Source organism: Amyelois transitella, chromosome 25 (assembly GCF_032362555.1).
Source record: "Amyelois transitella isolate CPQ chromosome 25, ilAmyTran1.1, whole genome shotgun sequence".
NCBI classification, from domain to species: domain Eukaryota; kingdom Metazoa; phylum Arthropoda; class Insecta; order Lepidoptera; family Pyralidae; genus Amyelois; species Amyelois transitella.
Genome location: NC_083528.1, coordinates 6,035,111 through 6,055,983, shown reverse-complemented (window position 1 = coordinate 6,055,983; position 20,873 = coordinate 6,035,111). Strand labels below are relative to the sequence as shown.

The 20,873-nt window shown below is 37.4% G+C and overlaps 1 protein-coding gene across 2 annotated transcripts in view; it reads right to left on the bottom strand.

Moving 5' to 3' along the window:
• LOC106139651 (uncharacterized) overlaps positions 1 to 20,873 on the bottom strand; it is a 41,851-nt gene that overhangs the window by 3,652 nt on the left and 17,326 nt on the right. For both annotated transcript variants that reach the window (XM_013341133.2, XM_013341134.2), the window contains exons 2-9: positions 7,847 to 7,950; positions 6,579 to 6,724; positions 5,853 to 6,000; positions 5,013 to 5,178; positions 4,343 to 4,485; positions 3,353 to 3,444; positions 2,119 to 2,267; positions 301 to 410 (exon numbers count right to left, since the gene is read on the bottom strand). In XM_013341133.2, coding sequence (XP_013196587.1) covers positions 301 to 410; positions 2,119 to 2,267; positions 3,353 to 3,444; positions 4,343 to 4,485; positions 5,013 to 5,178; positions 5,853 to 6,000; positions 6,579 to 6,724; positions 7,847 to 7,937 — 1,045 coding nt within the window. In that variant the 5' untranslated portion in view covers positions 7,938 to 7,950. The remainder of the gene's footprint in view (positions 1 to 300; positions 411 to 2,118; positions 2,268 to 3,352; positions 3,445 to 4,342; positions 4,486 to 5,012; positions 5,179 to 5,852; positions 6,001 to 6,578; positions 6,725 to 7,846; positions 7,951 to 20,873) is intronic.

Genomic DNA, 20,873 nt, shown 5'->3' with positions numbered 1-20,873 from the left:
CAAGTTTATAAGCCTTTCCCTTAGTCGTCTTTTACTACATCCATGGGAAAGAGATGGAGTGGTCGTATTCTTTTTTCTAATGGTGCCGGGAACCACACGGCACTTATGTAATATAGACGTAGAAAAAATGGCGGACGGAGTGTGGCTTGAAAAAAGTGAAGCATCGTAATGGCGGCGTTGTACGCGCGTGTGAGTGATTTCATTTTATTAAAATAAAGCCTAATATTATAATGTTAACAGGCTATTCTTATCATTTCAGTAACAAATGTAACTTGTTATTAATAACCAAATTAGAATTACCGTCGGATGTGGTGACATGTCGGTACTCCCTTACTCGGCTGTTACAATGCGAGCAGTACTGGCAGCCCAGCGCTGGGGACGGGGCTGGAGCGGTATTGGTGGTGGTTGACCTGAAAATGATACTCATTTGTAGGGTACGTTTTTGGAATGCCCTCTATTCGGCATGCGCAAATCCTAAATAGCTTAAAAAATCTTGTAAAACATCATTTTCCTTCTTCATAAATTCTCACTGATAACTGTGGTTCAAGCGTCCAACCTGGGTATGAAAATCTTAAGTATGTTTGTAGAGGTTTATAATATTTATAACATATTTAAAAAGGTAACTATTGACTACCTTTTTAAATATATTGACTATTAGTTAACTAAAGGTGAAATTTTATACACAATTTACAGGTTGCCTGGAATAGATCGTTTTTAGTGATATGGTCGCCTTTTCCTGCTATGTTTTTAATACATAATTGTGAATTTGCTGTAATTAATTGTGGTGCAACAAAGTGTAATTGTATTGTATTGTACACTTGTCAAGAAGAATTGCTCGCTAGCTTTTATTTATACGCAGCGTCGCCCACGCAAGTTAACGCACGCTAATTAAGTCCACCTACAAAATTTTTGCTTGGTTGAAAATATGTTCTTCTCTACATTCTTAAATTAAATATATGCAAGTTTCTAGAGAAATTGTGGTAGACGTTATAGTAGGGAACAAGTTTTTAAGTTGAGTCAAGTCAAGCATATTCAACGGGGGCGGTCAGGCGGTCACGCGTATTAGAAAGAACGCTGGTTCGCCGTATTAAATGTTTTGCTGCAAATTGCTTATAACGACTATATCTCAAAACCTATTTGTCTGATTTATATACTGTAAATGGCAATTTTAGTCTACATGAAAAGCCGAAAGTAATAAACATATTTATTTGGATAAGGATTAATACTGAATTAAAGAAAATTGGTTTCAAAATAACTTATGTTTATAATGAAAAAATAATCTTAAAAAATGAACATAAAAGTGGTTATTGTAAGTTAACCTTAAGAGATAGATATATGCTCTCGCGGACTTTTTTGTGGGAAAAAATGAGTACTTCACATCTTTAGTACATTATTTTACTATATCTTTGTTGGTTTGCGCAGCGTTCGCGTGGAAAGCTCGCAGATGGCCGACTCATTCAACTTTCACCTGCATTGTTGACGTTTCCCGTAGGAAATCCGGGATAAAATGTAGCCTATAGCCTTCCTCGATAAATAGACTATCTAACAGTGAAAGAATTATTCTAATCGGTTCAGTAGTTTCTGAGATTAGCGCGTTTAAACAAACAAACAAAACAAACTCTTCAGCTTTATAATATTAGTATAGATTCTACACCTAATGTAAACCTTAATCATAAGCCAATAAAGATTTTATTATTTCATTCTACACCTAATGTAAACCTTAATCATAAGCAATTATAGATTCTATTATTTCATTCTACACCTAATGTAAACCTTAATCATAAGCAAATAAAGATTCTATTATTTCATTCTACACCTAATGTAAACCTTGATCATAAGCAAAAAAAGATTATTTTCTATTCTATTCTACTGAGATACAAGCTCTGCTTAGTTCAAGACACCAGTCTCTCACAATCTTAAATAAGTTAAACCGTGTAACTTTTACTATAAGTCTGTGTCATGTTTAGATTGTGGAGTAAAATAAAGAAATTTGAAAAAAAAAAAATATATATAAAAATTTCTTGTGTTTATCAGTCTCGATGTTTTTTTTCTGTGTACATAAATTAGTAAATAAAATAAAAAAATGGTGAACATCCGAGGAGACAGGATATTACTCACGTGAGCAAGTTCTCGTTGACGTGGTACGTGTGTGTCTCGGCGCTGGGGGGGATGGGCGCGCGCGCGGGGTCCTGGTCGGCGGGCACCTCGTACGTGTAGGTCTTCACCGTGGTCGTCACCTTGTTCATGGGCGTGCTGGAGCGGGACAGCTGGGGGAGGTGAACTAATGAGGCTTCCATGTCAGCAGTAAGCATCCCTGGTCACGTCTATATCCCTTACGGGGTAGACAGAGCCAACAGTCTTAAAAAGATTGAATGGCCACGTTCAGCTATTGGGCTTAACGATAGAATTGAGATTCAAATAGTGACAGGTTGCTAGCCCATCGCCTAAAAAAGAATCCCAAGTTTGTAAGCATATCCCTTAGTCGCCTTTTACGACATCCATGGGAAAGAGATGGAATGGTCCTATTCTTTTTTGTATTGGTGCCGGAAACCACACGGCACCTTTCTGAGTTATGTACATTTTTTGTAAGCTTACCGATTACGCTTAGGAAAAATATCGAGAGGAAACCAAGTCCAGCTATTAGATTTGTAAATATGGTCCAATATGTGTTAGATTCTCCTGCCATTATTGCGGAGGTAAGACTTGAGTCGCTTCGTGTAAAAACCTGACTCACCCGATCTAGAATCATAGTCAAAGGCGCGCCCGGGGCTCCTGTCCAGAAAAGTGAGGAGATAATTGTGTCTAACGCCAGGAGGATTATTATATACTAGTTGTCGCCCGCAACTCCGTTTGAGTGTTATTAGAAATACGAAGGTTAAGGTGATGAAATTTACTCAAATTTCGGTACATATTACAGAGTAGCTGGTCCCGTTGGCTTCAACATCACATGATCCAAATCTTCCACTTTTTTTTTCGCCTAATGAAAATGCTCTTCAGATTGAACAACTTTTGTCAAGAAATCTTTTCCATAATTCGGATGATTTAGCGGGTCTGTTATGGTTCTGCATCAGGGGTTCCAGATCTTCGATTTTTATAAGAGAATATAAGAGTTATACAACACAAAAAGTTTCATTCAAATCCGTTCCGTAGTTCCGGAGACTATCGTGTACAAACAAACATACAAACAGACAGACTTTTTATCCAAATTCATGCTCGGTTATTATTTTTATATCGTTATAAATCATTTTTTTGAACATATACTCAATGAACAGACAATTTTTGTGTACTGTTTTAATACATGTATTGATGTAGAAGGTAAAATTGTTTGTGTGTCTGTGACATGATATCTGACCGTGGAGGTGGCGTGGTGGCAGTGGTTGCAGACTGCTGGTGGGACCGCCAGCGGCGCCGCCGGGGAAACTTGCGAGGGAACCACGCGGGATTCTGAAAAATAATTATAATAGGTACTTACTCAGTAAATTCTACATACATACATACATAAAATCACGCCTCTTTCCCGGAGGGGTAGGCAGAGACTACCTCTTTCCACTTGCCACGATCTCTGCATACTTCCTTCTACATAGTAAATTCTAATTTGTATTTTTTGTAAGAGACACGTTCTGACGAAAGACAGAGCTGGTTTAAGGCCCTTTCAGTAACACCTTTTTACTTTACTAGCTGTGCCCGCGACTTCGTTCGAGTGAAATAGTTACTTACTTTGGGCATCATTAAAGCCCTCAAGGATGAATAATTTTCGCCATTTTTTCACATTTTCCATTATTTCTTCGCTCCGAATTGTTGCAGCGTGATTATATAGATTATATATCCTAAAGCCTTCCTCGATAAATGGTCTATTCAACACAAAAAGAATTTTCCAATTTGAACCAGTAGTTCCTGAGATTAGGGCGTTCAAACAAACAAACAAACTCTTCAGTTTTATAATATTAGTATTTTAGATTATGTTCTGTTCTGTAGGTTCTGTATTTAATTCCATTTCGTGAGAAGATCTATGACGTAAATATGGCCGACTGTCTCACTGCGTGTGCGCGAGGCGTATGTATAATACATACATACATACATGAAATCACGCCTCTTTCCCGGAAGGGTGGGCAGAGACTACCTCATTCCATTTGCCACGATCTCTGCATACTTCCTTCGCTTCATCCAGATTCATAACTCTCTTCATGCAAGCTCGGCGGTTTCGGGTATATATAATAATGTAAGTATATATATATATATATATATATATATATATACAGTGGGTCGGCTACTATTAATGCTTCATTTTGCCGTACAGTAAAACTCCGTCCGCCTTTTTTTCTACGGCTATGGCCATCAATACCTGTCTTCTCTTCCCGGAACATCTCCTGCCTCAGTTCCGTGGCGCGGGCGACGGGCGGGGGGCTGGAGCCCCAGGACGAGCTCTCCACCTGTTCGGACCGCTTCAGCGTCGAGTAGCCGCTAGATGGCGCTTTCAGTGGCGTCCTGTCACATATGTACATATAATCACGTCTATGCGGGTATGAGGGGTAGCCAGAGCCAATAGTAATCAATAGACTGAAAGGCCACGCTCAGCTGCTTGGCTTAATAATAGAATTGAGATTCAAATAGTGACAGGTTGCTAGGATCGAGTATTGCCTATCCTTTTGTCGCCTTTTACGACATCCATGGGAAAGAGGTGGAGTGATCCTATTGTTTTTTCTATTGGTGGCTGGAACCACATGGCACCTATGTGTGGAAGTTGTAAAAGAGTTTTAATCTTTTCTCGGGCTGAAGTTTTATTCACAATTTAAAGGGGTCGCCTTTTCATGCAATGTTTATACAATACATGTGAATTCGCTGTTATTTTGTTGTGGTACAATAAAGTGTTATTGCATGGGAGGGTAACTTGCAACGATTCCTGCATACTTCTGTCGCTTCATCCGCATTCATGAAGAACTCTCTTTATGCATTGCAAAATTGATAACCATCATAAATTAACCTTCCTCATTTTATTATGATTTATATCATACCCTCTCCTGTAGTCGAAGGAGGAGCTCTCGGCCGTGTCGGAGGTGTACCCGCTCCGGTACAGCTGCCTCTCCTGGTCCTTCTGCAGGTCGTCCAGCAGCGAGTCCAGCTCCTCCACGTTGTGGGACAGATCCTTGGTCACTTTGGAGCTCTTCACGCGGGAGTAACCTGGTAATTACGAGAATTATGAGTAATGTTAAGGTAGAAGTACCGTGTGGTTCCCGGCACCAATATAAAAAATAATAGGATCAATCCATCTTTCTTTAAAGAATAATAAATAAATAAATATATAAGGGACAATTTACACAGATTGAGTTAGCCTCAAAGTAAGTTCGAGACTTGTGTTACGAGATACTAACTCAACGATACTGTATTTTATAAATACTTATATAGATAAACATCCAAGACCCAGGCCAATCAGAAAAAGTTCTTTTCTCATCATGCCCTGGTCGGGATTCGAACCCGGGACCTCCGGTGTCACATACAAGCGTACTACCGCTACGCCACACAGGCCGTCTTTGACCCACTGATGTCGGTAAAAGCGAATAAGGATTAGGCTTTAGGATTCTTCTTTTTGGTGATGGGCTAGCAACCTAATTCTATCATTAAGCCTATCTGTCTGTTAAGACTGTCTGCACTGTCTACAACGCAAGGTATATAGACCTGATAGACTGAGAAGTCGGAATGTGACGAGATTGTATTGATAAGATTAGAAAGAAAGCATTTATTATGACAGTAAGTTATAATGATAGTACGGTGGGCTCAAGATATAGTTGTACCAATCCCGCCTTGATTGTTGTATGGGTGGTGACCGAGATATCTTCTGAGCCGTGTGTTCTTACCGGGAGTAGAACTGGAGACGGTCTCGTAGTTGTAAGTCCTGGCGCCTGAGCTGCCGTTGAGCACAGGAAGCTCCCGCTCTTCCCTCTCGTAGTAATATGAGCTGCTCTCAGAAGCCTTCGGTACTGGTTGGGCGGGGATCGTGTATTCCTGGAATGCGGACAATTTAGATTTAGAGATTTTAGTTAACATCTTCTTCGTTCTTCTCCTTCCTTCCTCCTGGCTTTAAATAACTAATATAAATAAAGCCAGGGGGGAAAAAGATTTATTTAAACTTCATTGCGAAAAATAAATGTATAGCACAATTGGCGGACTTAATGCTAGAAGCATTATCTACCAGTCAACCATTGCTGTAGTCTCAGTTGCATCCTCACCGCTCTGGAGAGGAGCCCGGGGTATGCCCTTGACCATGGATCCTGGATTGGGTGAGTCAGGTTTTTCAAGAAGCTACTCCCGTCTGACCACCGCAACCTTTGCAGGGGAACCTAACCCGTATTGGATCAATCATGGTTATACATCCAGTTGCCTGAATGTGCAGGTTTCCTCGCGATGCTTTCCCTCACCGTAAGAGCATCGGTTAGTATTCAAACTAATGTACATAACTTCGAAAATAGTCATTGGTACATGGCCGAGATTGGATTCGAATCTGTGCCTTTTTACGCCACACAAACTCTTCAGATAATTGGGGAAGACCTGGACTAAGGCAGGAAGTTTACAAAGAAACTTACCTCGACGGTGTGAAGGTCCTTCCTATCGTACTTTCCCGAGGGATGTTTTTCCTCCTTGTACTCGTAGTGGTACTCCCGGGAGCCAGCCCCGCGGCCCAGGGAGTCCAGTTTGCTGCCTTTTGGTAACAGCTCGGATTTTATCATATCTGGAAAAGTCAGTGCTGGTATTAAAGGTCTTATTACAACTAGAATGTCGTGCCGTGTGGTTCCCGGGACCAATACAAAAAAGAATAGGACCACTCCATTTCTTTCCCATGGACGTCGTAAAAGACGATTAAGGGATAGGCTTACAAACTTGGGATTCTTTTTTAAGGCGATGGGCTAGCAACCTGTCACTATTTGAATCTCAATTCTGTCATTAAGTCAAATAGCTGAACGTGGCCATTTAGTCTTTTCAAGACTGTTGGCTCTCTCTAGCCCTCAAGGGATATAGACGTGACCATATGTATGTATGTATTACAACTAGAATGAATGATGATTTAAAACATGGTTCCTAAACCAAATTTCGACGTTCCCTTATAAACATGATCCGGAATTGGGTAAGTCAGGTTATTACACGACACGACTACGTCTGACCTCCGCAACCTTTGTACGGGAACCTAATTTGATGATGATTGTATATCAGAATTGAATGTGCGGGTTTTGCTCACGATGTTATGGGTAAATCAAACTCTACGTTACTCAGGACAAATCCTGGATACGTGGCTGCTGTAGGATTTGAATCTGTACCACGCTATTGTTTTTGTAGTACGTTAACTGTTCGACCACAGTTGTCTGTGTAGGAACTTACAGTCAAACTGTACTTGTATAAACAATTATACCATATATATAATTATACACATAAGTTCCTATGAAAGATGGGTGAGGCGCGCTGCTCCTCAATGCCTGCTCCTAACTCAACCCATTCGGGAAAAAACCTCAAATAACCAAAGAGATAGATGTGGGATATTGTCTATGCAAGTGGCCATGGAAGCCGTTATTTACAGGGGATGTAGACCCTGCTAGTAGAATCTACTGCAAATGTATATATGTATATATATATGTATGTATATGTAGTGTAGTTTATGGGTATATATATGTATATATTAAGTATAGGTTTATAGTATATGGTATAGTAAGTTTATTATATATTTTTATTATCACCCACACAAAGGTTCTCTGCTTAACCCAATGGTAGACTGTTAGATAATGCTATTAGCATTAAGTTCGCCTATTGTACTTTACAAATTGTAATTGTTACAATAAAGAATAAATAAATAGACCCTTACCGAATTGTTCGTCGGTGTACGGAACCACATTGCCTTTGCTGCTGGAGTACTCCTTGTACTCCTTATGCTTGCTGTACGACTTGGTAGCCATCGTGCGTTCCTATCTGAAAAGAACAATACTATGATTAGCATTAAATGGAATTAAATAGAAACCGTAGAATATATTGTTTACAGGTATTGTGGACATAGATTGTTTAGGTTAAATACTTGTCAAGCCGCAGTAACCATTTGTGTGACCGATTTTTATGACATTTGTCACAGAACCAAACAAAACCTTTAGAAGTTACATGGGCTATTCTGGCAATTATATTTACTTAAACCTTCCACAGGAATATAAATCCAAATCAGCCAAGTATTTGAATATCAATTCCATCATAAGCCATACAGCTGAACGTGGCCTTTTTGTCTTTCCAAGACTGTTAGCTCGATCTACCCCGCAAGGAATAAAGACGTGACTATTTATGTATATAAATCAGCCACATTTTAGTTCACCATTATACATACATACATACGATCACGTCTATATCCCTTGCGGGGTAGACAGAGCCAACAGTCATTCTTTTCTATTGTAAATACAATTTAAACTTCATCAATGTAAAAATAAAATGTACGAAATATTACGTATTTCACATACGTTAACAAAATGTAGATAATTACAATAACTAAACTATACTTCTTAATAATAAAAAAAAGTCTATTTCCTCAAGGTGAATGGTTCTTGTTTCTAGGCTGAGATTAAAAAACGTATAATGATCCAAAGGTTCCCTTCGATCAAGCATTCATGGTTCCCCTACATTTCTACTATTCGTTACGTCTTCTAAGAAATATCACGCGACAGTCACTACAGAAAATCATGTCATACATGTTCCAGCGTACGCGCAATCTTCCCACGCACCTGCACACAGGCTCTGATTTCACCGCCTAATATGGCGTCTTATCTCGGATCAGAGAAACAGACCTTTACAGCGGTCTAGCTGTAAAGGTGTGTCTACCCTTGAGTCTAACTCATTCCCATTGAACATTACGAATGCGTATGCCTAGCGCCTCCTTCCTCCTGGCTTTAGTCCCGGTTGCATCCTCACCTCTCTGGAGAGAGGAGCCTGGGGCATGCCTTTGACCATGAATCGTGGATTGGGTGAGGGAAAGCTAACTCATTTTGGTACATGGTTACATCAAGTTGCATGAATGTAAAGATTTTCTTTCGTATTATAGCATATACAGGGTGACATTTACAACAACTGCATCCTTTTAAACATAGACTATACCCATGCTTCTGAGCCGTTTGAGTCTATTTTTATTTAAATTAAACGTCATCATTTTCACATTTAAAAAACCCACAAAAACTACGTCACACGCTTTAATAAAGACCAATACTACAAAAAGAAATTAAAACTAAACATGGAAATAAATGTCTGAAAAATAAATTATTTTTCTAGTATCAAGATCAAGTAAAGTACAGAATTGTCGAGATCGCTCAGCTGAATGAATTGTGTCGTTGACCTCTGAATCTTACGCGTCGCTTTTCCGCCGGCCGGGGTGATATTACGTATTTAGGATCGTGGATTTTGGTACTTTTATTTTTTTTCGTACTTCCTGAAATATGAACCGATATTTTTAACGTTTTTAAATATCCTTTAGATGAGTACACTTAACAGTTAAATTAATGCAGTTAAATTAAAAGTCACCCTGTATAGACGATATATACGGTTACGTTTTTAGTTACATAATTGTGCGTTGATTTTAACGTTGAAAAAAGGGAACATTCACTTAGTGCTAGCTTCCATGCTCGTAGAAAAGATTTTTTTTTAATCTAAAATTTGAATCACAATTCCATTATGTCTTCAAGAATGCTCTGTTTTTTTTTAATTTAGTATAAGTAAGTAGATACCTAAAGTATGAGTTTAACTCGTTGAAGTTTCTGCGCTCAGAAAAATTCAATATTTCCGCAGAGCAACTCATTTGCACAGATATTTTCTTTTTTAATCTTGAACATAATTTAGTGAAGGTTTGAATTTAGGTTTCTGCCGGGTTGGTTTGTGTAAATGTTTTAATAAAGTTTGTTAATTATTTTGAAGACAAATCAAAATCCTTTTATTACATATACCTTTTTATTTATGACATCAGTCAAGTTATAAAAATATACCTTATAACTTCTAAACATATACAAACGTTAATATTTACAAAAAACTTTTTAAGGTTCATTTACCCAGTACCGGTACTTAGTTTATCTGAAATGTCCAAAAACGCTGTTGCTAATAAAGACACGGCTTTACTCAAGGTTTCCTGCGCCGACGCAAGTCGATCCACACTCGCCACTAACTCTGAAAACGCGTGCGCCGATACCACAACCACGCGCTTTTTTCTTTTATTCTTTCTTCTTTTTGTATTAGAAATTGATTTTACTTTTGAGCATCGGACGAATTCAACAGAAGGGGATCGTGGGATTTCCTGATTTTCTTTCAGTTTAAGGATTTGCTGTTTATTTTTATGCTGTGAGGTTTTCTTCTTTTCTTTCTTCTGTGGGTTTTGCTGCTTTTCTTGCTGCTGTAAATTTTCCTCCTTTTCTACCTGCTGATTTTCCTGTGTTTCTTTCTGTTGTGAGTTCTTTATAGTATCAGACGTTAATTCTGAATTTTGGACAGTTATAGACGGAGATACTGGCGGATTAGGTGGAGTTGGAAGTCTGAATGGACTTCTTTCTATGTAGCTGGCCTCTTCGTCTAAAAACAAAATTAACATATTAACAATTCTATTATTGTTTAGATGAAATTTCTTTATAGAATGGTAACAATGCAATAAATAAAATGTTTGTGGTTTGTTTTGTAAATAAGTGTAAAATAAAACGGCTTTTTTTTATTTTTTAATTTAATTAATTGGGGTAAAAGTGTTTTGGTTTGTATTCCATTATAATATGAACACAACAACTTCTTATTTTCCCAATATTTATCAGATAAAATGTTAATATATATATAGACGTGATTATATGTATGTTAATTTTTAAAAGAAATGTAACAAAAAATAATTTTGTGTAAAATTTAAGACATTTTTGATTAATTCGTGACTTCCTTACCAATTACAAGACCTGGACTTTGAGTGTAATCTGGTGACAGTGGCCACTCCATGAGTGTTGATGCCAGCTGCTTCCCCTGGGTGTCATATTGGTTTCCATCACCAACCACCTCTTTTAACTCCATCATCTTCAGCAACCATTCTGGTGACGATGGGCACACCACAACCGCTGGTGACGCTGACTTCTCATGGGCCTCCGCTGAGTTACCATTACCAACCACCTGTTCTGATCCACCAATTGATTCTACCACCCAATTCGGTGACTGTGGACACTCCACCACCTCTGGTGACGGTGGCACCTCCTGGGTCTCAAATGGGTCACCATTACCCACCGCCTCTCTCAAACCATCCGTCGATTCCACCACCCAATTTGGTGACTGTGGGAACTCCACCACCTCTGGTGACGGCGGCTTCTCCTGGGCCTCAAATGGATCACCAGTACCCACCGTCCCTCTCAAACCATCCGTCGATTCCACCAACCAAATTGGTGACGGTGGGCACTCCATCATCTCTGGTGATGCCGGCTCCTGGGCCTCACATGGTTTACTTTTATCAACCACCTCTATTAAACCACCCATTGCTTTCAGCAAACGTTTGTCGAGTTCCGACAGGTTCTCCAACCGGTTCCTTGATGAACGACCCGCGCATAACCTCTTAAGCGCGCATTTCTTCTCGGCCCAGTACTGGAAAAAGGTGCAATGAGATCATTCAATAGGCAGATATTTGTCTGTTTGTTTTTTAACTCGTTATTGAACGTAATAAGACATATAACAAATTAAAAACAGTCTGTTCATAATTACTTATATGTACTGCAGCCATGATTTCTTTTATTAGCGTTAATGTTCTACATTAAGGGAACCCATGTTATAACGTCAAGGGAAAACATCGTGAGAAAGCCACAATGTGGAACCATTACGACCCATAAGTATTAATTTATTTTTATTCACTTAGAATAATCAAATTTAAGCACCTAGCTTTTATTAGCTTTTAGAATTGAGTACATGCTTACTTTCGCCCACCCGACGCCATTTTTCAACGCGTCTCCCAAGTTGTTTATAGATGGCGCTAGTTGCATCCATTTCTTCTTGTTCTCCGCTTTGGCAGCACTCGTGCGCAGCTTTCCCGAGGCTATGCCGGGGTTTTGTTCCAGAAACTCCGCTAGCCTTTCCAGTTGAAGATATGAGGGTCGCGAAGACATTATAATGAAACCTTTCAAATGTACAGGAAAACAAATTACATATCGATGACAAAAAGTGGTAGAAAAAATATACAAATAGGAAAAAAAATATTATTTTTGTAATAATATGTAAAATTCATAATTCAATATTGTTGGAATGAGAAACACTTATAATTTTGAAGACTAATTAAACAGATTGATGTTAAAAACTCTAGCAACAGTGTGCAAAGGATCAATTGTCCTGAAAGTTCACACAATCGATAATCAATAAAGCTAACTTAAACATTTTTACAAAGTATTATTCAAATAAATCCACGATGCTAATAAGATGATTTATAGTTATTGCTGTACTTAATGTACCTAGTAATTAAACTAAAGATGATTGAGAGTAATAAAAACCAGAACTTACTTTATGATGAATCAGTTCTTCAACACAATTCCAACACAATTTCAAGCCAATGCCAATTCCATGTCGATCTTAACGCGATACAATAACGAAGCAAGGGCGAACTGACTTAGTGCACATCGCGGGAAGAAATTAAATTAGCTACATGTTATGATCCTGTTACCTATTTCTTTTTAAGGATTTAAAATTGAAAAAAAGAATCAAAAAGTACTGGCTGGAAATGTAAAAAGGAAATCTTTATAATAAAACAATTCTTTTTTATCTGTGTCATAAATCCACAGGTGGCATTAAAATTGCGGGGTGGCGTCGCAACGCAACTAACTTCAGTCGGTTGAGATTGGATCAATAACATCATTTGGCGACTCGCCTTGTTTTTGCATAACTAGCGAAAAATGTTTTTTTTATATGAAGGGTTAAATGTTTGCTTTAATTTCCCTTTATTATTCATATGGACTTTGAGGTAGGTATTTCGGAAAAAATAAAATTCGGTTTTGGTAAAAAGATTTTTTTTAACAGACGATATGTTCTTGGCCTTATTCAGACCTAATATTCAGCCTTAAATTTACTTATCTATAAATACTTTTGCTTAATATTTTTATTTTACTACATTGCCTAATAACTGACACAGGGGAAGCCGTGGGCGGAAGCTTGTTTTAAAACAAGATCGATGACAATTGAGAGTTGTGACAATATCACAAGACCAGCCTGGCATTAAAGCAGTTAACCCTGACACACTGAGAGAGTCCTTATTTGGTGGCAAGGACCTTAAATGTGAATATTATATGGACTTTATCTACACCTGCTGGGTCCGATTGAGTATCACAATTATTCTTTAAAAATCAACTAAATAAGCTTTTAAATATTGTGATCTGCCTTTGCCCTAACGGATGAAGAAGTGATATGTCTGTGTATTTAAAACTATTTGTACCTACTGTGTTTTAACAAATACTTGTCTGTGTTGGACAATAGAAAAAAAATCTGATTTTAATTTGAATGTACAAAAGCTATACTGAGGCTTAACTCTTAAAAATATGCTTACTAGCCAAACTACCAATATCCGTGTAAAAAAAATCCCACACAACGCATATTTAAAAAAATATCCATGTTTTTGTAATGAAAATAAAAAAAAAACCTGTGACTTCCCCAACACCATCGTCCACAACAATACGAACATCGAAAGCAAATTGACATATTATGTAAAAGATATACTTGATCAACGGCATTATACTGCGTTTGTACGCTTCGTAGCAAAATTCCTATCTATGGTATACTTAAGAGGTGTCTTATTAATTACAGCAAGTACCTACTTACTTTGTATAACTTTTTTAATAATGAGCATTATCTACGGTTAAATACTGTTTACAGATCTACGAGATGGAGAAGGCTACTTCAGACTGGAATGTCCTTTTTGAGTTCCAGTCTCTATCGATCCTCAGTAATGAGAGATCGACAAAAGAGATTTTCGAATCAATAATGTACCCTAAAAGTTACGCACCCCATTTTGAGAAACCACGTGACGTACCTAAATCGCGCTATTGAAATTTCTCTTTTCAGCCATACATATATAATTTAACATTTGAATTTCCTTGGAGTCAGAAGCCTCGGAGGAAGCCAGTTGGCCAAGCTGGTATGAATTGGCAAGGAGCATTACACTTCAGTCCCGGAGCCATCCGGTGACTGGCCAATTGGTACTTGGCAGCGGAAGGTTTCCGTTGCTGGGTTTGCGTAGCAAAGTTCTAAACTATGGTACCTATGTACCCCCCACTTACGAGGTGGCGTATTACATCGAGTACTTAATATAACTTTCCTCGACTCCACTTTTTGCTGATTAAATTTCTTTTTTTAATCAACTTTGACGGCCTCTGTGGTGCAGCGGTAATACGCTTGTCTGTTACACCGGAGGTCCCGGGTTCGAATCCCGGTCGGGGCATGATGAGAAACGAACTTTCACTGATTGACTTGGGTCTTGGATGTTTTTCTATATAAGTATTTATCATAAAATATAGTATCGTTGAGTTAGTATCTCGTAACACAAGTTTCGAACTTACTTCGAGGCTAACTCAATCTGTGTAATTTGTCCCGTATATATTTATATTTAACTTTCTTGGTTCGTATCGAAGAAACTGTGTGCCAGTTACTTCTCTCCCCGTCCACATAGTTAAAGTCAGTTAAGGGATAAGCTAAACGTGAGATTATTCTTTTAGGCTAGCAAAGCAATATGTCACTATTTGAATATCAGACGTTTCGTGACTGTTGGCTCTGTCTACCCTGTAAAAGATTATGTAAGGATTATGGACATGTGGGAGAAATTTTATGTATGTATGTATGGCGTACGACAGGCAAATGCATAGAAAGGCATTGGCATTGTACATTATAACAATAAAATGTATGAAGTGTTAATTAAATATAGTATCGTTGAGTTGAGCCGTGTGGTTCCCGGCACCAATACAAAAAGGAATAGGACCACTCCATCTCTTTCCCATAGATGTCGTAAAAGGCGACTAAGGGATAGGCTTACTAATTTGGGATTCTTTTTTTGAGGCGATGGGCTAGCAACCTATGTATTTGAATCTCAATTCTATCATTTAGCCAAAATTAAGTGTTGTACTCTGCAGCAACGCCCCCTGTTGGAATTTTTGTTCTATCTATGGCAATTTAAGGTACAACAGAAGAACATTATGTACAAAAAACAATTTAGTATGTACGTACAGTAAATTTGAGAAAAAATGATACTTTATAGGGCGCTGCTAGAGAGTATACTCTACGGCAGCGCCACTCAGAATACTTACTTGTATTTATAATAGAAAGCTGATTTGTGTGTTAGACGATGTACGAACGTTTATTAGTATGTACGTCTTAGAATAATAATGAAAATGTAAGCAACTATTGTTTTATCTTACTTTAAAAGAAAGACCGTAGTTAGGTACGTTGCAGTGAACACTTCTTCTTTCCTGTCAATAAGGCAATTAATAAAGTAAGTACTAAATTAATAACACAGATTTTGTAACAGTAACAATTTCAGGAAAGCTATATTGTCTGCCTTTTATTTTTTCACAATGAATCAAACTAGCTTTTGCTTGCGGCTTCACCCGCGGTAAGCTTTAAAAACGTAAAATCAATTAATTCGTTAATAAATAATATCTAAGGCTTTGCAAGGCATTTCTTTTAAAGTAAGATAAAACAATAGTTGCTTACATTTTCATTATTATTCTAAGACGTACATACTAATAAACGTTCGTACATCGTCTAACACAAAAATCAGCTTTCTATTATAAATACAAGTAAGTATTCTGAGTGGCGCTGCTGTAGAGTATACTCTCTAGCAGCGCCCTATAAAGTATCATTTTTTCTCAAATTTACTGTACGTACATACTAAATTGTTTTTTGTACATAATGTTCTTCTGTTGTACATTTAATTGCCATAGATAGAACAAAAATTCTAACAGGGGGCGTTGCTGCAGAGTACAACACAAAATTAAATAGGTGAACGTGGCCTGTCAGTCTTTTCAAGGCTCTTTCTACCCCACAGGTTATATAGACGTGACCATATGTATGTATCGTTGAGTTAGTATTTCGTAACACCGTCTCGAAATTACTTCGAGGCTAGCTCAATCGTGTAATTTGTCCCGTATATATTTATTAATTTATTATAAGGTATTAAAAGACAACTTGTATCTGACTCTGAATCTCAATAAAAAGATATCACTAAGCTATCCAAGTGACCTTTAAATCTTATGATATGACTCTATAGAAGCAGAACTTCTATCTCTCGCTTTTGTTTCGGCTACATCCTTCCTCGAGAGGAACCAAGGAAGCGCCATGTTTATCAGAATCCTGGATTGGGTTAGTCAGGTTTTTACACGAAGCTACTTCCTTCTGAACTTCGCAAACTTTGCAAGGGGAACCTAACCCATGGGATTGTATGTTTTATATTTTCACATGTATTGAAAAATACAATAAAGAATAGGACCACTCCATCTCTTTCCCATGGATGTCGTAAAAGGCGACTAAGGGTTAAAAACTTGGGATTCTTTTTTAGGCGATGGGCTAGCAATCTGTCACTATTTGAATCTCTATTGTATCATTGAGCCAAATAGCTGAACGTGGCCATTCGGTCTTTTCAAGACCGTTGGCTCTGTCTACCCCTCAAGGGATATAGACGTGACCATATGTATGTATGTATATTTTCACATATTATGTTAATAACACTGTCTAAAAATGGCTCTGTTAAACATCCAGAGAGATGCTGGCAATAAACTCCACCTGGGTGTGGTGTAACATCAAGGGGAAATAAAAAAAAATAACCCATGGGATTATGATAACGCCCGACACTTGTGTACAAGTAGGTTTCCTCCCTCACCTTAATCTGTGAGAATTCAATAAAACAAATGTACATAACTCAGAGAAGTGTTATTGCTGCATAGCTAAGGTAGGATTTGGACCTGTGAATGCATGCTATTAACGCATTTTAAACGGGCACCGGTTTGATTAAGGACGATCAGTCTCGTGACACTATCTACCCCGAAAAGGATGAATATACTGTTCGTAAATTTTACGTTAAGTGAGAATGTTCATGCTTTTTCCATATTTATTGTTGTTATGTAGTTTGTAATAATTAATCTTGTCAAGGTAGTATTGCCGTGTGGTTTCCGGCACTTAAGTGGTCCTACCACTCCATACCTTTCCTATGGATGTCGTAAAAGACGACTAAGGAATAGGCTTGTAAACTCGGGATTCTTCTTGTAGGCGATGGGCTAGCAACCTGTCACTATTTGAATCTCAGTTCCATCATTAAGCCGAAAAGCTGAATGTGGCCTTTCGCAGTCTTTCCAAGACTGTTGGCTCTGTCTACCCCGCAGGGTATATAAACGTGACTATATGTATATACTTATATTTAATGTATGTGAAGGTAGTTTATTGTAATAATTTATTAATTTAAGATAATAAAACGAATTGTACCGTACTTATACATTGCCCAGCCATAATTACTTTATATAAGTTATCAGTGGGTAGAAACAGACACATAGAAAAAAGTAAATAAACATACAGCCATTATAACAAAAAAGGGTAGACAGAACCAACAGTCTTGAAAAGACAGAAAAGCCACGCACAGCTGTATGGCTTATGATGGGATTAAAATTCTAATTGCGATAAAATGGATAACCGTTGTTAGCGCGCGGGATTAGTTCCCGTTTTTAGGTATTCGTTTTTACCGGGATGAATAGTAACCTATGTCTTTCTCCAGACTGTTAATATATTATGTATGTAGGTATTTTATATATAAGACTGGTTTAGTGATGACAAACAGATATTCTTTCGCATTTAATAAATTTAGTCGTAGGTGTGCCGTGTGGTTCCCGGCACCAATAGAAAAAAAATATAGGACTACTCCATCTGTTTTCTATTTATGTTGTATTAGGCGACTAAGGGATAGGCTAATACTTGGGATTCCTCTTTTAGGGGATGGGCTAGCAACCTGTCACTATTTGAATCTCAATTCTATCATTATGCCAAACAGCTGAACGTGGCCTTTCAGTCTTTAGAAAAATATTGTGTCTACCCCGAGGAGAATTTAGACGTGATACTAAGTTATGTTATAGCGCCTAGCGCTATCTTAATGTTTAATATTAGTATAAAATTAAACATTAAGATAGCGCTAGGTAGTGGATATCAATAGTTATTATGCAAATTAATCATAAATAGATAAACTCAACTCTCGCCCAAAAATAAAAAAAAAAAACGGAGTCGAGACAAGTGCTATGACTTGATGTAGTACTCCCGCTCGAGGTGTGTGGGTACCGAGCACCGCCTTCTGCGCGCTACAAGGTACCGTGATTCAGTGTCTGGGAGCCACCAGACCTGAACCGGTGTATTCTCCTTGCCAATTCAGCACAGCTTGGCACACTGACTTCCCTCGAGCCTACTGACTCCAATTGCTTGGGAAATTATCGTCTATTTGTGTTAACGTCGCAGGGAATTCTGATAGCGCGTTGTGGAGCGGGTTCGGGGCCGGCTTTGATTGGCATAATAACTAATCTTTGCATATATATATACATATACATGTATATAGATACATATAATCACGTCTATAACCCTTGCGGGGTAGACAGAGCCAACAGTCTTGTAAAGACTGATAGGCCACGTTCAGCTATTTGGCTTTAAGATAGAATTGAGATTCAAATAGTGACAGGTTGCTAGCCCATCGCCTAAAAGAGGAATCCCAAGTTTATAAGCCTATCCCTTAGTCGCCTTTTACGACATCCGTGGGAAAGAGATGGAGTGGTTCTATTCTTTTTTGTAATGGTGCCGGGAACCACACTAATCTTTGCATCGAGATTATACTACGTAGTAAATATTCTTTTAAATAATTGCAGGATGTTTTTTATGGAATATTTTATAGGTATTTCTCTTTCAGGCCTTGTCTAGATATTTGTGCAAAATCGTTACAAACCAAATATTAATAATCTTTCTCTTTATAATGTTTGTAGATCATTAAGGTTTGAGTCTTGCTCGAGGATCTTAATTTTCATAGTTTTACATTTGTAGGAAGTTGTTTGAAGGATGTACACGGCCATTCCAGTAATATTTTAAAAGATTATGTGTATAAATAATTAATATTTACATAATGTGACTACTTATTTATTTTACTTTATTTATTTATTTATGTACACAAAATTATATACAGGAGCATTTAATAAAGTAATTCTAGTACGAAGGTGCTATTTATTTGAAAAGAAATCTCTTACAGTAGACCAATTAGAAATAAATAAATGAATATGTACTTATTTGCTTGTTGTTCATTTATTAAGCGTCAAAAAGGCAATTTACAGTAGGATTTTACCGCCATCTAGTGAATACTTTGAAAATTTTATAGTAAAGCTTTTACACGAATTTTAACTGGCTTGTTCCCGCAGTTCAGTTCCGCCAGCGTTAATTAAACATTTTTGTCCAGAAAAAAAGATTAGCCTTCGTAACCTATGTTATGATGATGATGATTTTAAACCTACAGATAATTTACTTTACTTTTATTTTAACCCCGATAAGTTATCTTTGAAAACCAATGAGACTAACAGATTTCCGCATTTATAATAAGTAAGTATTAGTAATGATTCACATAATAACATTATTAAAGTACCTACTCCTTATTGCATTAGAAAAATTTTGTTTTCAAAAATGACATTTACATGTATATTCCATCAATAATTACATGTGAAAATATATTTTATCTGTGTTTTAATAGCAGAGGGACATTTAAAAAAAATAAATAAAAAAAGTGGGTCAAGCTACCCTTTCAGCTCAGGGAATGCACCGCTCCAGCTGCTCTGTAGTTAAATAGCAACATTGAGCCTCCTAGGTTTACCCCGGTTGAGGTACATCATGAATGAAATGTCAAATTAATCCAGCTTGACAATACTGGTTTGTCCTAGAGCGATTGACCCTGGTTAATTGGTTGAATATTTTCTACATAAGCGGTTCGGCGCGAAAAATTTTGCAAGCGCGATTTAGGATTGAGGTAGAATCATTTTGAGAAATTGCCGTACGGTTCCGGCACTTAATATAATATAGGATAGGACCATATCTTTCCTGTAGATTTAAGAAAAGACGCCTAAGTGAGTGGCTATTAAATATGGACTTCTTCTTTTAGGCGATGTGGGCTAGCAACCCTGTCACTATTTATATGTCAATCTATCATTTAGCCATACAGCTGAACATGGCCTTTCAGTCTTGTCAAGACTGTTGGCTCTGTCTACCCCGCAAAGGATATAGACGTAATTATACGTATGTATATTTGTTTAGCACTGTAAAAAAAGATTTATATAACAATTTTGATATGTCTTTTTGTAGAAAAATACATGGTAAAATAAATTCATTCCCATGAGAATACAAAACCAAATGAAATAACCTTTGAGGAAATAACAGATGTCATAATTAATTACTTTTACTTTATGGTAAATACACATAGATATTTAAAAAAAAAAATTGTTTTTAAAAGAATATCATCTTCTAAGATCTACACCAAAAAATGAACTAGGTATAATGTAGGTAGGTACATTCCATTTATTGCAATAGAAAATAAACAAAAGTTATTCGTTAATTACTTAGAAGTGTAAATAACAAGTCAATTTTTTTAGTCTTGCCCCTACCCGCGGTGTCCCTCGCATGTTAGTGTTTCCACCTTTATCCTTTCTAAAGATATTAGCCAATAACTGTTCAGTACCAGTCATTCTTTTTTTGCCTCCTGGTTACATACGCTTTCACTCTGGGGAGGAGCCTCATGACCATAGATCCTGGATTACTTCTATTGAGACTGAAAAATAGATGTTCAGCGCCATCAATTGATGAATACAATACAAGTGATGGCGTTAGATGTGGAC